The sequence below is a fragment of the Haliotis rubra genome, unplaced genomic scaffold (assembly GCF_003918875.1).
Source record: "Haliotis rubra isolate DU_JTF1 unplaced genomic scaffold, ASM391887v1 Scf630, whole genome shotgun sequence".
Classification (NCBI taxonomy): domain Eukaryota; kingdom Metazoa; phylum Mollusca; class Gastropoda; order Lepetellida; family Haliotidae; genus Haliotis; species Haliotis rubra.
Window position 1 is genome coordinate 415,897 of NW_025767336.1, and position 20,816 is coordinate 436,712.

The following is a 20,816-nucleotide window of genomic DNA, read 5'->3' on the forward strand; positions in this document are numbered from 1 at the left end:
TTCAGGTGGTCATTATGTCACACGAGATTTCATTGGCTGTTGAACATCCAGATGCCCTTACATGTGCTCGGCAGAATAATGTTTGTTTGTTTGTTTGTTGTTGTCTCATACAAGTCAGTGAGCCTGACCACCAGATCCTGTTAGTCGCCTCTGACGATAAGCATGGGTTGATGGAGATCATTTCTAACCCGGATCTTCACGGGCGCAATATAATGTCTGTTTCAGACAAAATACCAACATGTCATTGAACGCCCTCCCCTCAAACATAAATTGAATATCATGACGTCGCAGGATTTACTAAAGTAACCTACACTGGAGAGATAATCCGTTATTGATTATAATCCGCTCTTAAGGTCTCTAATCCCAAAGGATTTTCGTGCTTAGTGTGCTGTGACTTTGTCTGGTATTGTTCGTGTTGAGTTGTAACTGAGATAAGATTACATTAATATTGACAGGAACAACATCCAGTCAGTAAAATGACCGCTACAGCAGATATATGGAGGTTACTTATGTTCAGTATTTATAACTGTGTCGTTAAAGCGTCCGCTCGTCAGACCCGGGTAAGACACCCCACGGGTACTATGTGAAAAGGCCATTTCTGATGTGTAAAACCAAACACACTTACTGTTCAACCTGATGTAAAGGTAAAGGGCTTCCACGGACAAAGGATACGTACATTTGTAAGTCCCCAAACCTTCAAAGTACATTTCAACCTACCAGCATTTTTACACGTAGCATTTGTGTGATTTTAAATTATGGCTTAACTTTCCTACAATCGCCAGCGGCTGAAGGGATGGTATAAATCAAGGTACCATGCAGGTAGCAAAAGTACTGTAAGTCCTCATGGTCACAAGTATGGTGATCTAAATGGTTGTTGGCGATCTATAGCCCGTTTTTCTATATTGTATTGTCCTAATTTGAAATTCAGTTTTAGGGGTAGATACTAGTTCTATTTATTGTGTCTGTGATATTCTAGTTGGTTTTACTGTCCTTCGTTTACAGGCTTTTACTGATTTACATGTATTTACGATGAAGCTCCTTAGCTACAAACTTGTTGTAGTCACGATATAGCTGAAATATTGCCGATATAACTTTAAATCTTAACTCACTCACTCCAAGGACAAAGCCAATTCACCACGGTCACGGATTTGAAGATCCTTTTCGTTCACAAGGAGCTCTGTGTATCCAGGTTTATAGGTTTGTCTCATTTTGGACAGACTTGATGGCAGTGTCCTGAGATGATGCGAACGCGGACACTTTCCCGTGACGGGCGAACACATGTCCCTCCCATACTACCCTCCCAATTAAGGGACAGATGATCCCTCAGGACGGTAAACGCTTTCTGTGGACTTAACTCGCAATAGCTATAGGGGTGAGAATGAAGCTAACGTGGCGACAATGAGATTTAATGGTGAGTTTCCTTTGATTTAGTCCCACAAAATGATCCTCGGTTAATAGGCTGTAACTTTCCCTGGCAGTCGCGTGATGTAAGTCCTACAGCAGGATAATCGTTTTGTCTGGGTTTAAAGCATCTGGATGACAAGAACTGTGAATCCCGTGAAATATTGAAACAACGGTTTTATCGAGGTTTAAGGGAATTACATAAATACTCCGACAGTGTGTCTTATATCTCCTTTTGGAGGCAGGTGACTGAAAGTTACATTACCATCTTATCCGACCGGGTGCCCATTTAAAGCTGCGTGAATAGAGGCATGGTTTAATAAAAGCGCCTGTCTAAGTAGACAGCAAATATGTTGCTTTAGTGTCAAGCTGGACGGAAACTCTAAAAACCGCCTGGTGTCAGTACTAAAACGCGGTCTCCCGACACAGGACCACTTGTGACCAAAGTGTCTTAACTCCTCTTGATTTGTGACTTACGCGCTTCACACCCAAGGGTGTGTAATTTTGAATGTACCCTGATGACAGTGAGATATAAACCTCCAGCTATCTGTACAAGTGCAGGGTAAATACACCCGGGTTGATTCCATTAGCGACTATCACACAGCTGGGTGGGTCGGAGAGGGCAGAGGTGACCCAGAGGTCACGTAGACCTTCACACACCTGTCATACAGTATGACGATATCACACGTGTGATTCAAGAGTCGGTACGTAATATCAACAAGCGTATGAACAAATATGAATGTACTATGTACATATGTACTTTTTCAAACTCAACTATCTGTGTGATCACGTTGATCGTATTGTGTTTGTTCCCAAGTAACATGGTGCTATGACTCTGGCGCGGGGGGCGGGCTGGCTAAGGCGCCAGGCTAGTGATCCAGCGAGGTTAAGGTGTCGGGATCGATCCCACCTGTTACCGGGTGTAAAAACCTTGGACTCAACTTTGTGTGCAGACTCTGTCAGTGTTGTCACACCCCCTGGTGTACAGTACACAAACCTGTGCACCCACGAATCTGTTGGTAGATGACCAGATGGTGGCCACATGAAAACGTTGCGGGTACAGCAACGTGCAGTGAACTTGGACAGATAACTGTGACTGTATGTCCCAGTCCACCCAGCTGTGAATGGGTACCTCGTCAGGATGAGAAAGCCTCAATAACTCGTTGTGCCTAGTGGCTGTAAAGAGTTGTATACACCCCACCCCCCTCCCCCAGGGAGTTGAGATTGATAACACGATGTGCCGGTGAGATTGACATCCAATGATCGAGGGAAAAAAATACCAGCGCCTTGAGCATTCACCAGTTGCGTGGATATGTGCGCTATATGCATATCCTATAACATAGAAGACTTTTTCGAGGTATTTTGATTCCTTAGGGTAGCTTAACTCCGTGGACCATATTTTACATGTCAATACTACGTGGTATTAATCCATAGGGCTGAAACACTATACCACCGACACATATTAGTTCGTTGATGTAAGGGTCGATGTTATATTAACCATGATGACGTCATGCTATTGTTGTGGCGGTTGATTCGGTGCCAGGAATTAAATGGCCATTCATTCCTACTATTTAACTCTCACACGAATCTAGCTTATTGTTGAATAATAAAGAAATTATATATACGATTGGACAAATATCATGAATATTTTTATTATCAACTGATTGTCATATTTTCGATACTGAAGAGTACAGAGCCAATGATGCTTTGCATGTTCAATGTATTATTGCGACTAGACGACATTAGGCGTAAAAACTATTTAACTTTGATCGACAAACATTTTATCCAAACATCGATATTTGTATGTGTGACAATGATATCGATTTTAAATATCGATCCGTTGAAACATCCAGTGACTGTCTCGGTTATCTGATTCCGTAGAACGTAACAAGCAATTTTGTAATTGGAATTATGTCAAGAAACTATGTATCCCGTAAATCATCCATGACGTGTTCGCTAAATACATCCTTTTCCAAATGGCGTATTAATTATAAATAAAATATAAACACATTAAATAAGGTCAATATCCGCATCGGCATGGAACAGAGACATTGAACAATGCAAAGTATTTTATATCGTCAGCGTATTCAGCCATAAAGCCTTTGGCATGTTCTGGAAATATTGTTAAATTATTCCTCATGTCCCGCTGTGTAAGAAAATAGAATGTATCCACTGTTTGACATTCATAACGTATTGAATATTACTCTACGCCATGAAGGTGTGAACATTTTCTGTAACGCTGTCAGTGTCATTACCATATTATGTTGATCAAAGTTCCGTATAGTTTGATCCTGTGTTTACGGCACGACACAACACAGCCTTATTTACAAACAAAACTCCAGCACCGAGACTTCATAGAGGAACTATTTACAAGCCCGGAGTGTTTTCCGTCAAGACATGGCTGTGTGAAAGGGACCTGTCTTCTCCGAGGTCCGCACGGTGAAAGGGAAAATCGCTTTAGTGGATTTACAAGCACCCGCGTTGCATGGACGTGTTCAATACGTGACATGCTCGGGTCATATAGTCACAATGGTACACGACACTGACTTCATAACCAGGGGATCAACTTAATGCCATATTGAAGCTGGCGTGTCTCTGTATATGAGAGACATGACGAGAGCATTCCTTCACACAGAGCTGTTGTAAAGAGAATCCTATAGACACTTCTCTAAGGGCGACCTCATCGTAATACCGAGCCAGACAAATAAGATAAATTGGATTTATTTAATCGGTTTAGAAACACGTATTCCCACTGTAGCTGTCAACACTAGGCGATAAGTGAAATTAAAGACAGTCAAGACATCGAGATGCCAGGCATAGGGTGAACAAGGCGTGCGTTTAAGTATACATGTTGCCGTGAATAAGGAAAGTCGACCGACATAACTGTCAACGAAAAAACAGTACCTCTTCATTAGCCAAATACATAGACGTTGCGAAATTGGAAATGCTTGAACGAATGCGTACAAATAATTGATTATCATCATTGCTCGAAGCAGTGGCGTCATTAGTGGTGTCTGAGATCACGAACAGTGTTGTGACAAGTGACTTGTCTTTGTATAGTGTGTGTGGGTGTGTGAATCCTAAGAGATGTGTGATCGATCTGTGTGTGAAGTGTGTATGGTGAGAAATATGTCAACGATGTAAGCGGCGTGTTGAATATGTTTCTGTAATGTGATCCACATTCTTAAATCAATTTCACCACGACAATATTCAAACGTCCACACGTCCACACAAATGATTCTTCACACTTCCAGTATAGGCTTAGTAATAATAGTCCCAAACCCCTGCCGACACCCTCTGTGTCTGGTAGTCCCATGTGGTATGAAACACTCAACTTTTATTAAATCAAATAAAACTGGTCATTGAATATATATGATAAATACGCCCCCGTCTCCCCAGAAAGAAAGGCTATTCCTATATTTTGGTGATGCTAATTGTTAACCAATTTATAGGAATTTAGAAAATGGTTATTCCATTCACAACGTGTTATGAATTTCGTGCAAACACGCCATTTTCGAGACAGCGTTTTTCATGATGTGCACCTGAACATGTTTGTGGGGAAATTCGAAAATTACAGCGAATCGTGTCAGTATATTGTTCAGCTCTATGACAGCCTTAACAGCGTCATTTACCGCGAGCCCAGTTTAACAGCGACACACCAAGGTATCCCAGAGTTCCCTCCATGACGGCGACTTCAGCAGTATGTAGCCTAGCGTCTGATGGTATCTACCCCTAAGTGGTATCCGCTGATCAGATATCGATCTATCGATCAGGTGACGGCAATGGATCTCCAAAGCCATAAACTGTTTGAATGAACTCGCAGTACTCACTGATCACATTATCTGACGTTCCCCTCTGTTTCTCCTACCACAATAGATAGTCATGGGAAGGTTTGCTGGTTGTTGACCAAGGTGCACTGTATAATTGTATTTATCTCCGAGCATTTGGTTCAGGCGACGCTACCTTTGGTGATATAGATCTAAATGGAGGGGTAAAGTTTATATTTTGTATCAGTATATTTGAAACACACAACGTAACGTCGCCTGAATCAAATGCTCGAAGATAAAGACAGTTATACAGCTATACCGAGTCCTTATACAACTGGCGGTATGAATATTGGTGATACCCGACGTCATAATGGCCATGACGTTGTATACGAATGTAGCGTGCCAGTGTGACGTGAAGTTCGGTGCTGTATAAGTGGCCTTATTGTTCATTGAAAATTGACAAGAACGGTTGTAAAAGTCAATCGTGGCTATTCAGTTTTGATATAGTTGATACCTGTAGACACGAGGGTGACTTTCTATTTATCATCAAAAATCACTCTTCTCTAGTTTTAAGTGATAAAGGTACATCTCCGAACACTGAACTAAGTTTAGACTTGTATTGCAGCCATGTCATAGCATTGTGACAATCATCATGTTCATGACGTCATAGCATTGTCAGGGCGTTGTACACAAAACACTCCTGTGGAACCCAGTTTTGAATGATATATCTTGATTAAGACCAGTGATGAAAAATCTTAACAAACATTGTATTTTTAAATGTTAATCACAAATGTTTCTTTTCCTGTCCATAATGTGCCATAGTGCCCCTCGCCCCTAATCAAGTCACACACACACTAGCGCGCACACACACGCGCTCACGCACGCACGCATGCACACACACCCACATACACGCACACACCAGTTGTAATTAGTATTTAGAAGTAGGAAGAACACAATACTTGTTTATGGATACAAGTTCATCATTGTTAGTCTCAAGGCATGAATAAGATGTTATCTATAACAAGTTGATGCTCACGTGTTTCATAATAAAGTACAGTATTAACTGGATACACGGAATCAGTAGGTTAGTTCACTAAACGAAACAACCTGTTCAATGGCCCTTATGAGACTTTAGCTGTGCCAAAAATGACGGCGATTGCCGTTAAGGGCAATAGCCTGGAATGACAAAATTTACATTACTCATGAAAACATTTACTATTACGGTTAGAAAATACTTTACAAATAAAAGAAGTGTCGATTGTAGAATTCTGACTATATCATGAGTATGTATTTGTTTGACGTCACATTCAACAGTATCTCAGCTGCACTGAGGCCCATGATATATAGTCAGAATTGTTCAGCGACTCTGCTGAAGCAGAGATTTTTCATAATGAGAAAATGACTTTGTCGCGTTTATTTAACTCAACATTGGTGTGATACAACGCATATTTGTTCTCGCTGTTCTGAACAATATCTTATATATGAAATATCGGATGTTCATTGCTTTACTGGTTGTTGGTACAATACACTAGACGGTAGTACAGTGTGGACTTTGTGCTGGTGTATATACAAACACGCTACTGAACTCATACTTTTGACATTAAGCAGGAACGTGAATGAACGTGGTACAGTATGCAATAACATTGACGTGTTTATTGTAGAACGACGTTGGCAGGTGCTCCCACCCTGATGTCAATATTTGATCTGGTTGTTTCTATGTGAGCAATAGCCTGTGGGATTGTGCGTTGGTGTGTTGGTGTGTAATATAATGTACCTGTTGTGCGGTGTTGTGCACCAGCTGTGTGTTGTGTTCAGTTCCATTAGGTTTTGTCGAATATTTGGTTTATCAGACATCTGCACTGTTTTGTTGACGTGCAGGCCGATGAGAAAAAGCAGAGTAGGATACGGCTGTGTAACGTGAATAATGTTCAGGATGTCATTTTCATACGCAGAATATGCGGATCAATAGGTGGTGTGTTCTGTGTGTGATCAGTGTATAAGTCTGTTTCTGTGTGTATCTGTGTGTGTCCGTCGTGTGTGATCACTGTGCGAGTCTTTTCTGTGTGTATCTGTGTGTGTATCGGTGTGTGATCACTGTGTGAGTCTGTTTATGTGTGTATCTCTCTGTGTGGTCAGTGTGAGTGTTTCTGTGTGTATATGTGTGTGATCACTGTGTGGGTCTGTTTCTGTGTGTATCTCTGTTTGTCCGTTTGTGTGTGATCACCGCGTGAGCCTGTTTCTGTGTGTGTCTGTGTGTGTCTCGGTGTGTGATCAATGTGTGTGTCTGTTTCTGTATGTGTCTGTGTGTGTCTCGGTGTGTGATCAGTGTACGAGCCTGTTTCCATGTCTCTGTGTGTGTCCGTTTGTGTGTGATCACTGTGTGAGTATGTTTCTCTATGTCTCTGTGTGTGTCCGTGTGTATGTGTGATCAGTGTATGGGTCTGTTTCCGCGTGTCTGTGTGTGTGATCTCTGTGTCAGTCTATTTATGTGTGTATCTATGCGTGTCTCTGTGTCTATGTATGTCTATGTGTGTGTGATCAGTGCATGAGTCTGTTTCTGTGTGTCTGTGTGTGTCAGCGCGTGTGATCATTGTATGAATCTGCGTCTCTATGGAGGGTGGGGGTGCACATACCCATATGTATGTATGTGTGTGTGTGTGTGTGTGTGTGTGTGACTTGCGCGTGGGTCTGTTTACGTGTGTTTTCCATATGTGTGTCATCAGGATATTGGTCCATTGTGTCTGTCTGTGTGTACAGATCTGTCTGTATGCATGATCGTGTTGGTTGGGGTATATATGTTGGATCAGTGTATGGTCTGTCCCTGTATGTTTATGCGTCTGTATGCTGTCTGTGTGCGATCTACATGTATATGTGTATAGCTATTAATGTGTGCATGTGTGTGTTTGTTGTGGTTAGGAGGTTGGGACCCTGATTGGCTAGGGCAGGTGAATCTCACCAACACACCTTGACTAGCATGCTCAACAGTTATACTTGAATGTATGTATATGCTTATAATCATATTTTTCCTTCTCATGTCATAGTGTATCTTATCATTGTACATGGTTTTAACAGATAGTCTCACATAACTCCAAATGGAGTGGCTCATGTATTCTTTTTTGTATTTTATGCTGTATTATTTTATGTCAATGAGGTGATACTCTAATAAATAATCTGTCTGTGTGTCTGTTTGTCCGTAAAGGTTTTAATGATGTCTCATGTATTGAGGTAACACAACACCACAATGCCTTTGCGATCTGACTTGCAAAACAAACAACAACCTTCAACACATATACACGAGCTGAAAGTCCCAAATCCACCCTTATCTACAAATCGCTGTATTGGAGTTTTCTCTTGTAGTTATTGAGCTCCTTTAAGTAACTCGCCACCTCCATGTCCAAGTCACCCAACACCAAGTATTGGCCGGCCACTGAAGCGATTAGTTAGCCAGGGGCACAGTGTTTGTTACGTAATTCCCAGGGTGCTGCCTGACAGTCAAATGCCCATTGTCGTCGTTCTGTGCACACGGCATAAAACATGACATTATATTCGCTACAATTAACTGCTTCAATTGTGTTGGGAGTATTGATTCAACACGCAACATGGACCGTGTACAACATACCGTCCTGCTGGTCGGCGAGCCTCATGGTGTTATACTGTTGGGTGTAATGATCTAATGACTGGTGTTTGTTTAGCGTTACCCGGACACGGGATCCCAGTTTTACACGTCACCCTATCTTTATATCGCTCCGCGCGGCACAGGGCGACACTAATCGAGAAAAAAAGTAATAAGCTGGGTGAAAGGTTTCACAGACAGATAAACTGCGCCAATAGACAATACCGGTCGATAAGTCAACAGACGGGCTTATGTTGTTGGGACAGACAGGCCGCTCGGAGACATGCCGCGGTTATTGGAATAGTGAGTGAATATAGTGTTACGCCGCTATTATAGCATTAGTTCATCAGGATCACGGGGGCGGTCTGAAAGGGGTTCGGAAATCAACATTCTGTACTTTTAGGGTTTGTATTTTATGTATTACTTATTTTGCACTGCCCCCTTGATAGAGTAACACCTAACATAAGATGCAAACCTATATCTCAACTGGAACTTGGCTGTAGACACAGTTGTGTTAGAGCAATGCAATGAAGAGGCGACGTAATGAAATATCCAGAAATCGAAATTGACATCTTCGCGTTATGTTTCGATTCCAAAAGTGAATCAATACGTTAAATCAGAAAACAGAAGGAATTATTTTTGGGGTCTGATGTCAATGAAGTTTAAATATGATAGCTGTATGATAGAACTGACTATTTTTAAAGATTACTGCACAATATTTACAATGGGAGTACTCAACATTTTGGAAGTATACAGTATAAAGTCAGTGTTCGATGAACGTCTCGGCAGGGGACAACAGACATGGGCGTTACATATATTTCCGAAGAAATTAAGGAATCTAACCAAACACTTCCACATGAAGAGTAACAACTGTAACCGTGTGCGATTCCCAACCCCCGGAAACTGATTCCCACTAATGGTTGTATTTTAGAGAAATCGTGTCTCCTTTCACGGTCCGTACTTTGATTCGAACTGAAATGTTGTTGTTTGTTTAAAAATATTTTGTAAGAAACTTGTGAAGTCCATGTCTTTCTGTGTGTTTCAGGGAGATGAGGTAACTGTCTGGCAGTGACACATCACAACATCATGGCAGGCGACAAGCACGACCACCACGGGAAGAAGCCAGTGAAGGGTGGACGAGTCCAGGCAACGCATCACGGCCATCGCCGGAAACCCAGCGATTCCAGAACAAAGTCTACCAAGACAAGTAAACCCGAGACACAACAGAATCTAAAACCAAAGTCCCCTCAGATCGAAGTTCCCCCTGACAACGACGTCACCGTTGACAATGACGGTGATTCAAGGCAAGAGGAGCAGGTGTTTCAGAACGGAGAGGAACGAATTCTTCTTGCTCGCAACGATGAGAATGATAGAGACGATGACGTCATGTCGACGAGGAGCGCAGACGACACACCAACTTCCGGTATGAGCCGGACAGTGGAGGAGGAGACTGGACGCACGACCCCGTATCATCACCGGTATAATGAAAACTTTGACATCAAGTCATTCAACAGCAGCATCGGGGACTTCGTAGAGATGTTTTCCGAGCCCCGGTATCAGGAGGTGGATGCTGACTACCCCGTCGACGACCTGATCTCCGTCGTCTCCATGGTGTCTGCCAGCATCGAGGAGTTCAAGTCGTACACGTCTGACTCACAGCGGCAGCTGGAGGACCTGAGAGACAAGATGAGGACGGTGAAGGAAAACATTCACATGAGCGTCACCAGGCAGGCCTTCGAGATTAAGTCAGGTTAGTCCTTCCACCTCTTCCACTCTGCCATGGCAAGCATTATATTCTGCCTAACCGTAGTACTCTGCCTGGTACGTTATAGTCATGTTCTGCCTAACTGTAGTACTCTCTGAGTGTGTACGTCATTATCATTTTCTTAACATGTTAGTTTGACAAGGTACGTCATTATCATCTTCTGTTTAACTGTATTACTCCGTCGGGGTACGTCAGTATTATGTTCTGCCCAACTGTAGTACTCTGTCTGGATACGTCAGTAGCATGTTCCGCCGAACTGTTGTGCTCTGTTATTATCATGTTCGGCCTACCTCCAGTCCTCAGTGAGGCCATGCCAGTGGCATTGCTACTTAAGTCTCAGAATTTCAGATCAGTCTCATCTTTCGCCAAGTGCCAGCCGTCGGTTAGGTCAGGTAAGGGTTGATCCAACACGAACCTGAAATTGTCTGTCTGTTAGGTCAGGTAAGGGTTGATCCAACACGAACCTGAAATTGTCTGTCTGTTAGGTCAGGTAAGGGTTGATCCAACACGAACCTGAAATTGTCTGTCTGTTAGGCCAGGTAAGGGTTGATACAACACGAACCTGAAATTGTCTGTCTGTTAGGTCAGGTAAGGGTTGATCCAACACGAACCTGAAATTGTCTGTCTGTTAGGCCAGGTAAGGGTTGATCCAACACGAACCTGGAATTGTCTGTCTGCTAAAAACTGTGACATAAACTGAGGCAAACGGCCTCTCAAACCAAAGTCATGTAAATCTGCCTATCTCTTGGACTCTGGGAGGTCAGTTCCTAGGTCAGCCAAGCTGGTACTTTGTCATCTTATGTGAGTCTAATGTTGAAGTAAGTACTGTAAGAGGTACTTTGAAGCAGTGTGCAAACAACGTTAATAGTATCCATCTTGAGTGTTACTGGAGTGTTATTGAAGTGTTATTGAAGTACATATACTGCAGCATGTCACCGTGTATACTTCAGGAACAGTGCACGGTGCACCTGTATGGTTGTGGTTGGCTGTGTTCAGGGTGGGGTTTTATTCAATGAGTACAAGCAAACCGATCGGCTATTGATATGTTTCGTAAATATGCGTGACAAAACACTTTATAATCAGAGGAAATATCTGATGAAAGCTGCGTCCATTGTGCTGTTCCTAGTCATACGCATGTGTTTATGAATCACCATGAAATAGTTCAGGCTCTAGCGGGGCAACGTGACATGACACGACAACGACAACGACAACTCGACATGACGCTGTAGAAGAAACGTATACTATATCCATATCCAATATACCTATGTCTGTCTGTCTTTGTCTTCTGTCTGTCTGCCTGTGTCTCTGTATATTTGCTTGTGTTTCTGTCTGTTTGTGTCTCTGTATGTTTGCTTGTGTTTTCGTCTGTCTGTTTGTGTCTCTGTACGTCTGCTTGTGTTTGTGTCTGTTTGTGTCTCTGTATGTCTGCTTGTGTTTCTATATGTTTGTTTGTGTCTCTGTATGTCTACGTGTGTTTCTGTCTGTTTGTGTCTGTCTGTCTGCTCGTGTTTCTGTCTGTCTGTTTTTGTCTGTCCGTTTCTCCGTGTATCTGTCTGTATGTTTGTGTCTTCCTGTCTGTCTGCTTGTGTTTTTGTCTGTCTGTGTCTCTGTCTGCTTGTGTTTTTTGTCTGTCTGTTTGTGTCTGTCCGTCTGTCTGTGTATCTGTATGTCTGCAAGAGAGCGTCGCTTGCAATGTAAGTAAACTCGTATCCAACAATGATGACACCGGGTGTCTGAGAAAAAGCAAAGCTTTGTTACTTAACACGTGCAAATTTTCCAATCCAAGTATTCTCAATCTAGTTTCCTTTCCTTTCATATCACTATCTCCCCCCTTACACACACAACACGCGCTGTAGCTAGGTAATAAGTAAGATAATGGCGTGTATTGTCACCGGGCAGTACCCACTATCTACCTGTCTCCCACGGGTAGACAAAGATAGTAACAGAAAACACGGGGAGCTACTCGGTCAACACCTACAGCCATAGATCACACCCCACCCCCTTTCCGACGCCGTACTAAACTCTAAACAAATGGTTGTATTAAACGCCATTGAAAGGCATTTACTCCATCGATCGCCAGGGTAAGCTCCCTACATGGCGTTCGACAAATTCATTACCCCGAGAGCCCCGCGTGACCCGAACAAACAGAGATAAGAGTAATTTGTGATTTAATTTCTCTTTAGCGAGTTTGAATTACGACACGTCAAACAGGTTAACTTAGAAGCGTGCGCTGCACTCCTTCGGGACTGGCAAGTGACCGTGTACGGAGCCCAGTGACGGAAACTTCCGAGTGCTGGCCTCGCCATCTGTCTCATTGACCTCGGACTAAAAATTATTTGCAGTTGAGGAGGGAAAATATCGATGTCTAGTGAATGAATGCATGTAGAGCCATTCAACACTAACATCCAAGCCGCCGATTGTTCCATCAAGGTCCACACTTGGAAGACAATATCGTAGCTCAGTGGTTAAAGCGTTAGCACTTCACGCCGAATGTCCGTGTCCTATTCCCTAAATGGAGCGCGAAGCGTTTTCTAGTGCCCCCGCCATTATTATATTGCTCGAAGCGGCGTACACAGATACTCACTCATAGTTGAGTCCAGTATTTAGTGAATGTCAATCTCAAGCAAGACCACAAACCACACGTTGATTTGGGAGATAATTGGCTCGTCGTCAAAGTATAATGCCACAAGAAGTTACAGGTCTTACTGACTGACTGAGTTTGGTTTTACGCCGCTTTTAGCAGTATTCCAGCAATATCACGGCGGGGGACACCAGAAATGGGCTTCACTCATTGTACCCATGTGGGGATTCGAACCCGGGTCTTCGGCGTGACGAGCCAACGCTTTAACCACGAGGCTACCCCACCGCCCCTACAAGTCTTAGATAATAGAGACATAATATAAGACTGCAACACTAAAATATTACACTGCCACTTTGACAAAAGGCGTGGACAAGGAATGCATCTATCCTTCTTCTAACATTCTGATTAACGGGTCCTGATACCAATAAGGTATGCAAGTCAGCAGGAACAAAATTTCCCGCAATAGAATCAACAGGGAAACGTACTCCCTCATGGGAAATGTACTGCAAAATATCCCTTCTTTGATTGGCTTCTAGAAGTTTAGGAGATGAAGAATGAGGACAATTGTTATGGATATACAACTTCTTTATTCTGTATTGGCGACGTTTCGACACAAATGCTTAACAACGACATTAGAATCTATGTCGGAACGTCGCCTATACAGAATAAAGAAGTATATCCACACAAAAATGTCCTCATTCTTGCAAAAGATTGATGGAAAACAAACACAGTGAAGGTCGTACACAATTCCAGGAACATAAATCAGTGGTTATGGTGCGTTCTAACGTGATTATTACTGGGTCAGTATGATCAGTAGAAATTAAATATATGTAAATACAAAGCATAAGCCCTCGTTGCCGTGAGTAGAACCCACTCTACAGTCTCAGCTGAGAGAGTTGCATGTGTATTAAAATAAGAACCACGGCTTTATTCCTGATACATGTGTATATGGGTTTTCATAATTGTATGACGTCAGGCGTTGCTAGGCATTGCGTTATCACATGGGGTACCGCTGTTTGAATGCCACTTGGCATGGACAACGCTGTTAAAGGGAGTGATATTTAGTCTGACTCCCTATTACGTTATACTCTGTGAGCAAAATGGTCATGTGTATTGGTGTGTTACCAACATGCCCGTGCTATAAGTAGTAAACGTCTTGACATCTGTGTCGATTCAGGCATTCCTTCGATTTCAAGCTTACAGGGAATAACCCTGATAAGTACTGTTCAATGAGACATGAATCCCACCTCACTCACTCATACGTGCCTTGTGACAGTCGTAACACAACGACCTGAACATACTGGCTTGCTCTAGTCGTAACACATTGACTTGTGGTAGACGTAACCCACCGACTTGCGGTAGTCGTAAAAAACTGACTTGTGGTAGACGTCACGCAACGACTTGCGGTAGTCGTAAGGACATTGACTTGTGGTAGACGTAACACACCAACTTGCGGTAGTCGTAAACACATTGACTTGTGGTAGACGTAACCCACCGACTTGCGGTAGTCGTAAAAAACTGACTTGTGGTAGACGTCACGCAACGACTTGCGGTAATCGTAAGGACATTGACTTGTGGTAGACGTAACACACCGACTTGCGGTAGTCGTAAACACATTGACATGTGGTAGACGTAACACATTGACTAGCGGTAGTCGTAAAAAACTGACTTGTGGTAGACGTCACGCAACTACTTGCGGTAGTCGTAAGGAGATTGACTTGTGGTAGACGTAACACACCGACTTGCGGTTGTCGTAAACACATTGACTTGTGGTAGACAGAACGCACCGACTTGCGGTAGTCGTAAACACATTGACATGTGGTAGACGTAACCCAACGACTTGCGGTAGTCGTAAACACATTGACATGTGGTAGACGTAACACACCGACTTGCGGTAGTCGTAAACACATTGACTTGTGGTAGACATAACGCACCGACTTGCGGTAGTCGTAAACACATTGACTAGCGGTAGTCGTAAAAAACTGACTTGTGGTAGACGTCACGCAACTACTTGCGGTAGTCGTAAGGAGATTGACTTGTGGTAGACGTAACACACCGACTTGCGGTAGTCGTAAACACATTGACTTGTGGTAGACAGAACGCACCGACTTGCGGTAGTCGTAAACACATTGACTTGTGGTAGACGTAACCCACCGAGTTGCGGTATTCGTAATGCATTGACTTGTGGTAGACGTACCGCACCGACTTGCGGTAGTCGTAATGCATTGACGTCCGATAGCAGTAACCCCAAGTTTGCTCGTGGAAATGGCACTTGACCAATAGTAATGATAACGTATAGCATGATACGATCCTTTCAAGTACCTCCCTGACGGACAGACATTATAACCATCCGATACCCTTCACAACATATACAGTGGTTGCTATTGACTCTGTATTGCTAGTATCAGGATAAGATACTTGACAGATCGCAATCAGCTTCAGTTGACGTCTGTCCCAGATCTGATGGCCGTATCAACCGACGGGTTAATGACCTCCCTAATTACGTACAGATAATGTCTAAGTTCAACACGTGGAATTCCTTACACTATCTTGATCAAGCCAAGAGGTGGGCCATTCTACCTCTTTCATTAGTCAGAAAGACGTAGAACAATGCCCTGAATAATTAAACAATGATAAGACCATTAACGTGTAGCATAGATACCCCCTGCTCGATATACACACCCACGCCCAGTGAATACCTAAACAGGTATAAACACAAACTAATATATAAACTCGATGTGCATCTAAACACACTGAATGATTCCAATTATATCTTGAGCATGCGTCATGAATCACTGTCAAATATGTCATACTGGGTCTTCATGAAAAGATGGGCTGGGCCCAATTGCACAGCGCAATCTTTGTTACAATCAATCTTAGGTCCCTACAATCAACTTTACAATCACCATGCATTTGCCCTAATCCACTTGCACAAAGCCGATCTTAGAGCGATTGTAAGACGGCGTGTATTTAAGATCGTGATCTTAGTTAAGATCGAACTCTTCAACGGTGGAGGTACGAATTTCTTAAACTCGACTCCCGTCTACAGTTGTCTCAAAGTGCGCATAGCATGCTGCGCAAATAAAAAGTGATACTGGTCCCAACACACAATACATACCTCCCTCAATCGCACCTTGCAGAATTTTCATGAAAAAGTCCCAGAAATCTTAGAAGGATCCGATTACGTGGACGCTAGCATATATTTTTCTGCATTCTAACTGTCTTGATTTATGAACTGAGAATGTGATATTGCAACCACAGAAATACCTACCTATGTTTTATGAAAATACTGAAATACGAAAAATTACATGAATAAATTTGGATCTAGATTTAGTGACTTAATTATGGAACTTATTTCCTTATGATATAACACCTAAATGTATGATTTGCCAATGGTTGTCAATGATACGTTGTTTAATACGCAGCTGTTGGGGGGAGGGTAAAATCCTAAATATAACCTAGAATAAAATACAATAAAACAATGGCTACAGACGTGTTGTAAAGAATGCTTGGCAGGGAAATACGTGCATTAAATAATATTTCAGTAGTTATTAAATACGTATTCACAGTATATTAATTATTTAACCCTATTGCGTTGATTAATATTTTTCTTAAAGTGAAATTCTTTTGAAACAGAAATTTTTAATACCCCATCATGTGTATATCCCTATTTGATGACTACTTGTATATATTTAAATTGCATAATCAAATTTAGATTTATGGATGAGAAAGAAACTTGATTTTTCACGTTAACTTGTATCTAATTGTAGATTACTTTAATGATAAACTAAGACAAAATCACTCCATGACCGAAAAGAGATATCAGTATGTTGAGCTCTGCAATTGGGCATGAGAGACTGTACGGCAACGGCGTATGCCAAGGGAAACCACTCCCATCTTGCGTATAAAGTAAAATTATCTGCTCTTGAGTTAATGAAAAGGTCATGTTAATCGCATGCGGAAACCATTCGCTATTATCCTTTCCTTGATTATCAAGAAGGTATGTTGTTTTACACTTATTCCAACATTGAATCGGGTGGGAATAGTACTATGTGATATCGACTCGATAGTTATGTGTTTCACTACAGTAAATAACAATGTATCCGACGTTAAATCAGTTGTGCATTCTCCGTGTTGTTGAAATGTCGAGGCGAACCACAGTTTCATGCAATATAAATGCAATCTCCAAACGTAAAGCTGATTATTTGCGTGAAACAGACACTAATTTGAATGCCATTTCTAAAATGACTAAAATGATCTTAACTCCTTACAATTGGTCCGGACCAATTGTAAGTTTCGATTGTAACTTACAATAATCTTAGCCTACAATTGCTTTGTGCAAGTAGATGGCGATTGTAACCGAAGCCTAAGATCGCGATCTTAAGGACTTACAATAATTGTAGCGCTAAGATCGTTCTGTGCAAGTGGGCCCTGGTCTTATCCCGCGGTAAGAGGAGATTGTGTCAGACATCTTGACGACATCATGTTTCTCACTTGAATGTCGGTGTATTTATACCTGACCCGTGAAGACCCGGGTTATCGGTCTTCAACAACCCATGTCATGTCGTAACTAACAGGATCGGGTGGTCAGGCTCGCTGACTTGGTTGACACGTCATCGTATCCCAATAGCGAAGATACATGCTCATACTGTTGATCACTGGATTGTCTAGTCCAGTCTCGAATATTTACATCCCGCCGCCATGTCGCTGGAATATTGCTGAGTCCGGCGTTAAACAATAAACTAACCAACCAACCAACTTCACTTTCATCTCAGAATTGACCTGACTTCGCGTGTATTCATATGTGACCCGTGGCACCAGTGAGCCTTTGGTCATCATCATTTTGCTAGCACCTGGTATTACCGATACTTTATTTTCTGGAGTCATTAGTAAACGCTTCTTCGTGATTTAGTCTGAATAGCTGTTGGTCACTGGATTGTCTGGTCGAGACTCGATTATTTACAGACCGCCGCCATATAGCTGGAATATTGCTGAGTGCGGCGTTTAACAACAACCAAACCAAACCCAATCCGTAATGGTAATTAATGTATGGCAACTGAGGTGTTACCAGAGGTTATCTTTTCGCTCACGGTGCGAACTGCTCTTGATCCCTGTCCACTGCTCTCTGACATCTCGATATTTTACCTTCACTTCAATCAGTACATCAGATCGATCGATGTGTGACAATCGAGTGCTACACACATCCCACTACACCCGGAAGACACCTTGTTTGGCTGAATACCCTGATTTTAATACATAAGAAATAACAGTTCAGTTCAGCTAGCTGTTTATATGGCTGAGATTTGTAAAGGTGGTATCGACCCGTTGCCTTGTCGCCGTCAATACTCTTTGATATGAAAGGTCGGGCCTTCTCGATATGCCGGAAGTAGGGCATATTCGATTAAGATCAGGATGAAGAACTTCCGGGTTCTCCTGCGTCCAACAACCGGCATTGTCAGTGGTATTACAAACTTTGTCTCTGACCACCAACCGAAGTGCAGCGGTGCCTCAAATGTTTATCTGATCATCATACTAATCTGTTAATGAAATGAAAGTGGACATATATGAGATGGTGTGAAATCATGTAGCCATAAGAAATACTCACTGTGATTCTTAGACAGATAGAATCCTATGACATCAGGAAAGCTAATCAACATTAATGCATGGGGAGATGCATTTAGTTATCCAGTCGCCTTTGCCTTGAGCGTAATATTCTTAAGAAATGAGACTCCACGGTCCATCCAGGATTGGGGATATTTATCTTGCTTTTCTAATTTTCCTATGTCCTCTCTCCCATTACATAATGTAATTGTCCCCACCACTACCACAAGGTATCCTCGCCTAGCCTCAGCCATACCCCTCTCACCAACCACCTTCAGATCTCCACTCGTTATACCTAAAGGGATGGGTGTAGGTTCATTCAGTAGTTGGTGATATATACTGCTAAATTAAAACGTCCTGCTCCTCGTAGTGAAAAGTTCAAACTAACCTTACCTGTACCACTTGTAAATGGCTTTTCACAGAACTTGATCCTGTGTGCAAGATACACTGCAGTTGCCTTCCCCCCACATCTCTCAATCAGTCCTCTTAACCCTCATCCTCTTTTTCCATCCCCACCTGAGGTAACCATGTGGTTAAAGCGTTAACTCGTCACGCCGAAGGCACGGCTTCGAACCCCCACATGCGTACCATGTGTGAAGTCCCTCTCTTGTGTCCCGGGCGGTGGGGTAGCCTAGTGGTTAAAGCGTTCGCTCGTCACGTCGAAGACCCGGGTTCGATTCCCCACATGGGTACAATGTGTCTGGTGTCCCCCGCCGTGATATTGCTGGAATATTGCTCAAGGCGGCGTTAAACTAAACTCACTCACTCTTGTGTCCCTCGTCGTAATATTGCAGGAATATTGCAATACGCGGCGTAAAACCCAACTCACTCAATATGTGCCCTTCAAAGAAGATTATCCTGTCTCTAGGGTACGCTTCAGCTGCCTTCCCTGACACTTTCGACTCATCCCTCCAACGCTCATCCCTTTTGTCAATCCCACCTCGTCAAGGGCCAGTGGGGTAGCCTAGTGGTTAAAGTGTTCGAGACTCGATTACTGATGCTCTCTTTCTGAAATATTGCTAAAAGCGGCGTACAACCTTACTCACTGTCTTATACACTAAATGATTACTATATGAGTGAGTGTGTGCGTACTCTTCGTGCGTTTCCATGGTTACCAGATACAGAGGCAATGCGTGCCACGCCCCTATTACCTCCAAGTCGATCCCCGGGATAAGGTGCTAGACACTTTTCACAGGGCAATTGCTTCCATAATGAATTAATCATATATCGGCCCCAGACAATCGATGTTCTCTGTGCCAGGTGTGGCTCTGTGATGTCGGCTGCAGCAAGGTGAGGCGGAAGTTTAGCAAACCCCCACAGATGCTGTGTGTGTCGGTTAGATCAACATCTTGTACCTGTGAAGTCACACAACTCCTTCAGTAAGATAAGCTGCACACTGACTGAACTGATTGCCCCGATCAGGTGATATTACACAAGTCATGGGACCGGCAATATATACCCAGCCTCATTATTGAAGGGAAACAATAGTGTACAGGTTTTCACACATGAATGTTCCAATTAACGTCATTTGGCTAAAGTATTTTGACAATTTGACTAACTGTTGAATAGTATGTCGTTTATTCCACTCTTACTTTATGTGTTTAAGAAAATTGAAAAGTTCATGAATAACGGTGACACGAGAAGCTAACGAAAACACACACCTAAACTAAACCAGTGGCTCAGCCTCTACAATTTCAAAACATCAATTGTTTTAAAAAAGTAAATATTCTCACCCATGGGCCAAATGTTTTTCGCTCTAAATTCGCCGAATTAAGTGTAGTGTCATGATACTTATAAACATACGTTCATTCATTTACAACCTCCAAAACATTCTTGCCCATGGGTGCGCGAGTTTAAAGTTTGAGCTTTGTATTTTTTTCATCCTTTGCATATATTCATGACAACTGCATGTTTAATTTTTGTCAAATCCAGAAATATAGACTCATGGAAGTGAGGTATGCGACCTATTCTCTGTATGACCTATAAAATGACGTTGAGTATATTATAAGTACTTAAATATGGCGTACTATATCTTTCTTTACAGCGTAAAGACTCAATAAGCCAGCCAGCCATGTCACTGTGATTTCA

The 20,816-nt window shown here is 42.5% G+C and overlaps 1 protein-coding gene across 1 annotated transcript in view; it reads left to right on the top strand.

Annotated features, from left to right (window-relative positions):
• Positions 1-20,816, top strand: part of LOC124256594 (death domain-containing protein 1-like) — a 58,949-nt gene that overhangs the window by 9,604 nt on the left and 28,529 nt on the right. The window contains exon 2 of the mRNA XM_046690572.1: positions 9,827-10,531. Within this exon, the coding sequence (XP_046546528.1) occupies positions 9,868-10,531 (664 nt within the window). The 5' untranslated portion in view covers positions 9,827-9,867. The remainder of the gene's footprint in view (positions 1-9,826; positions 10,532-20,816) is intronic.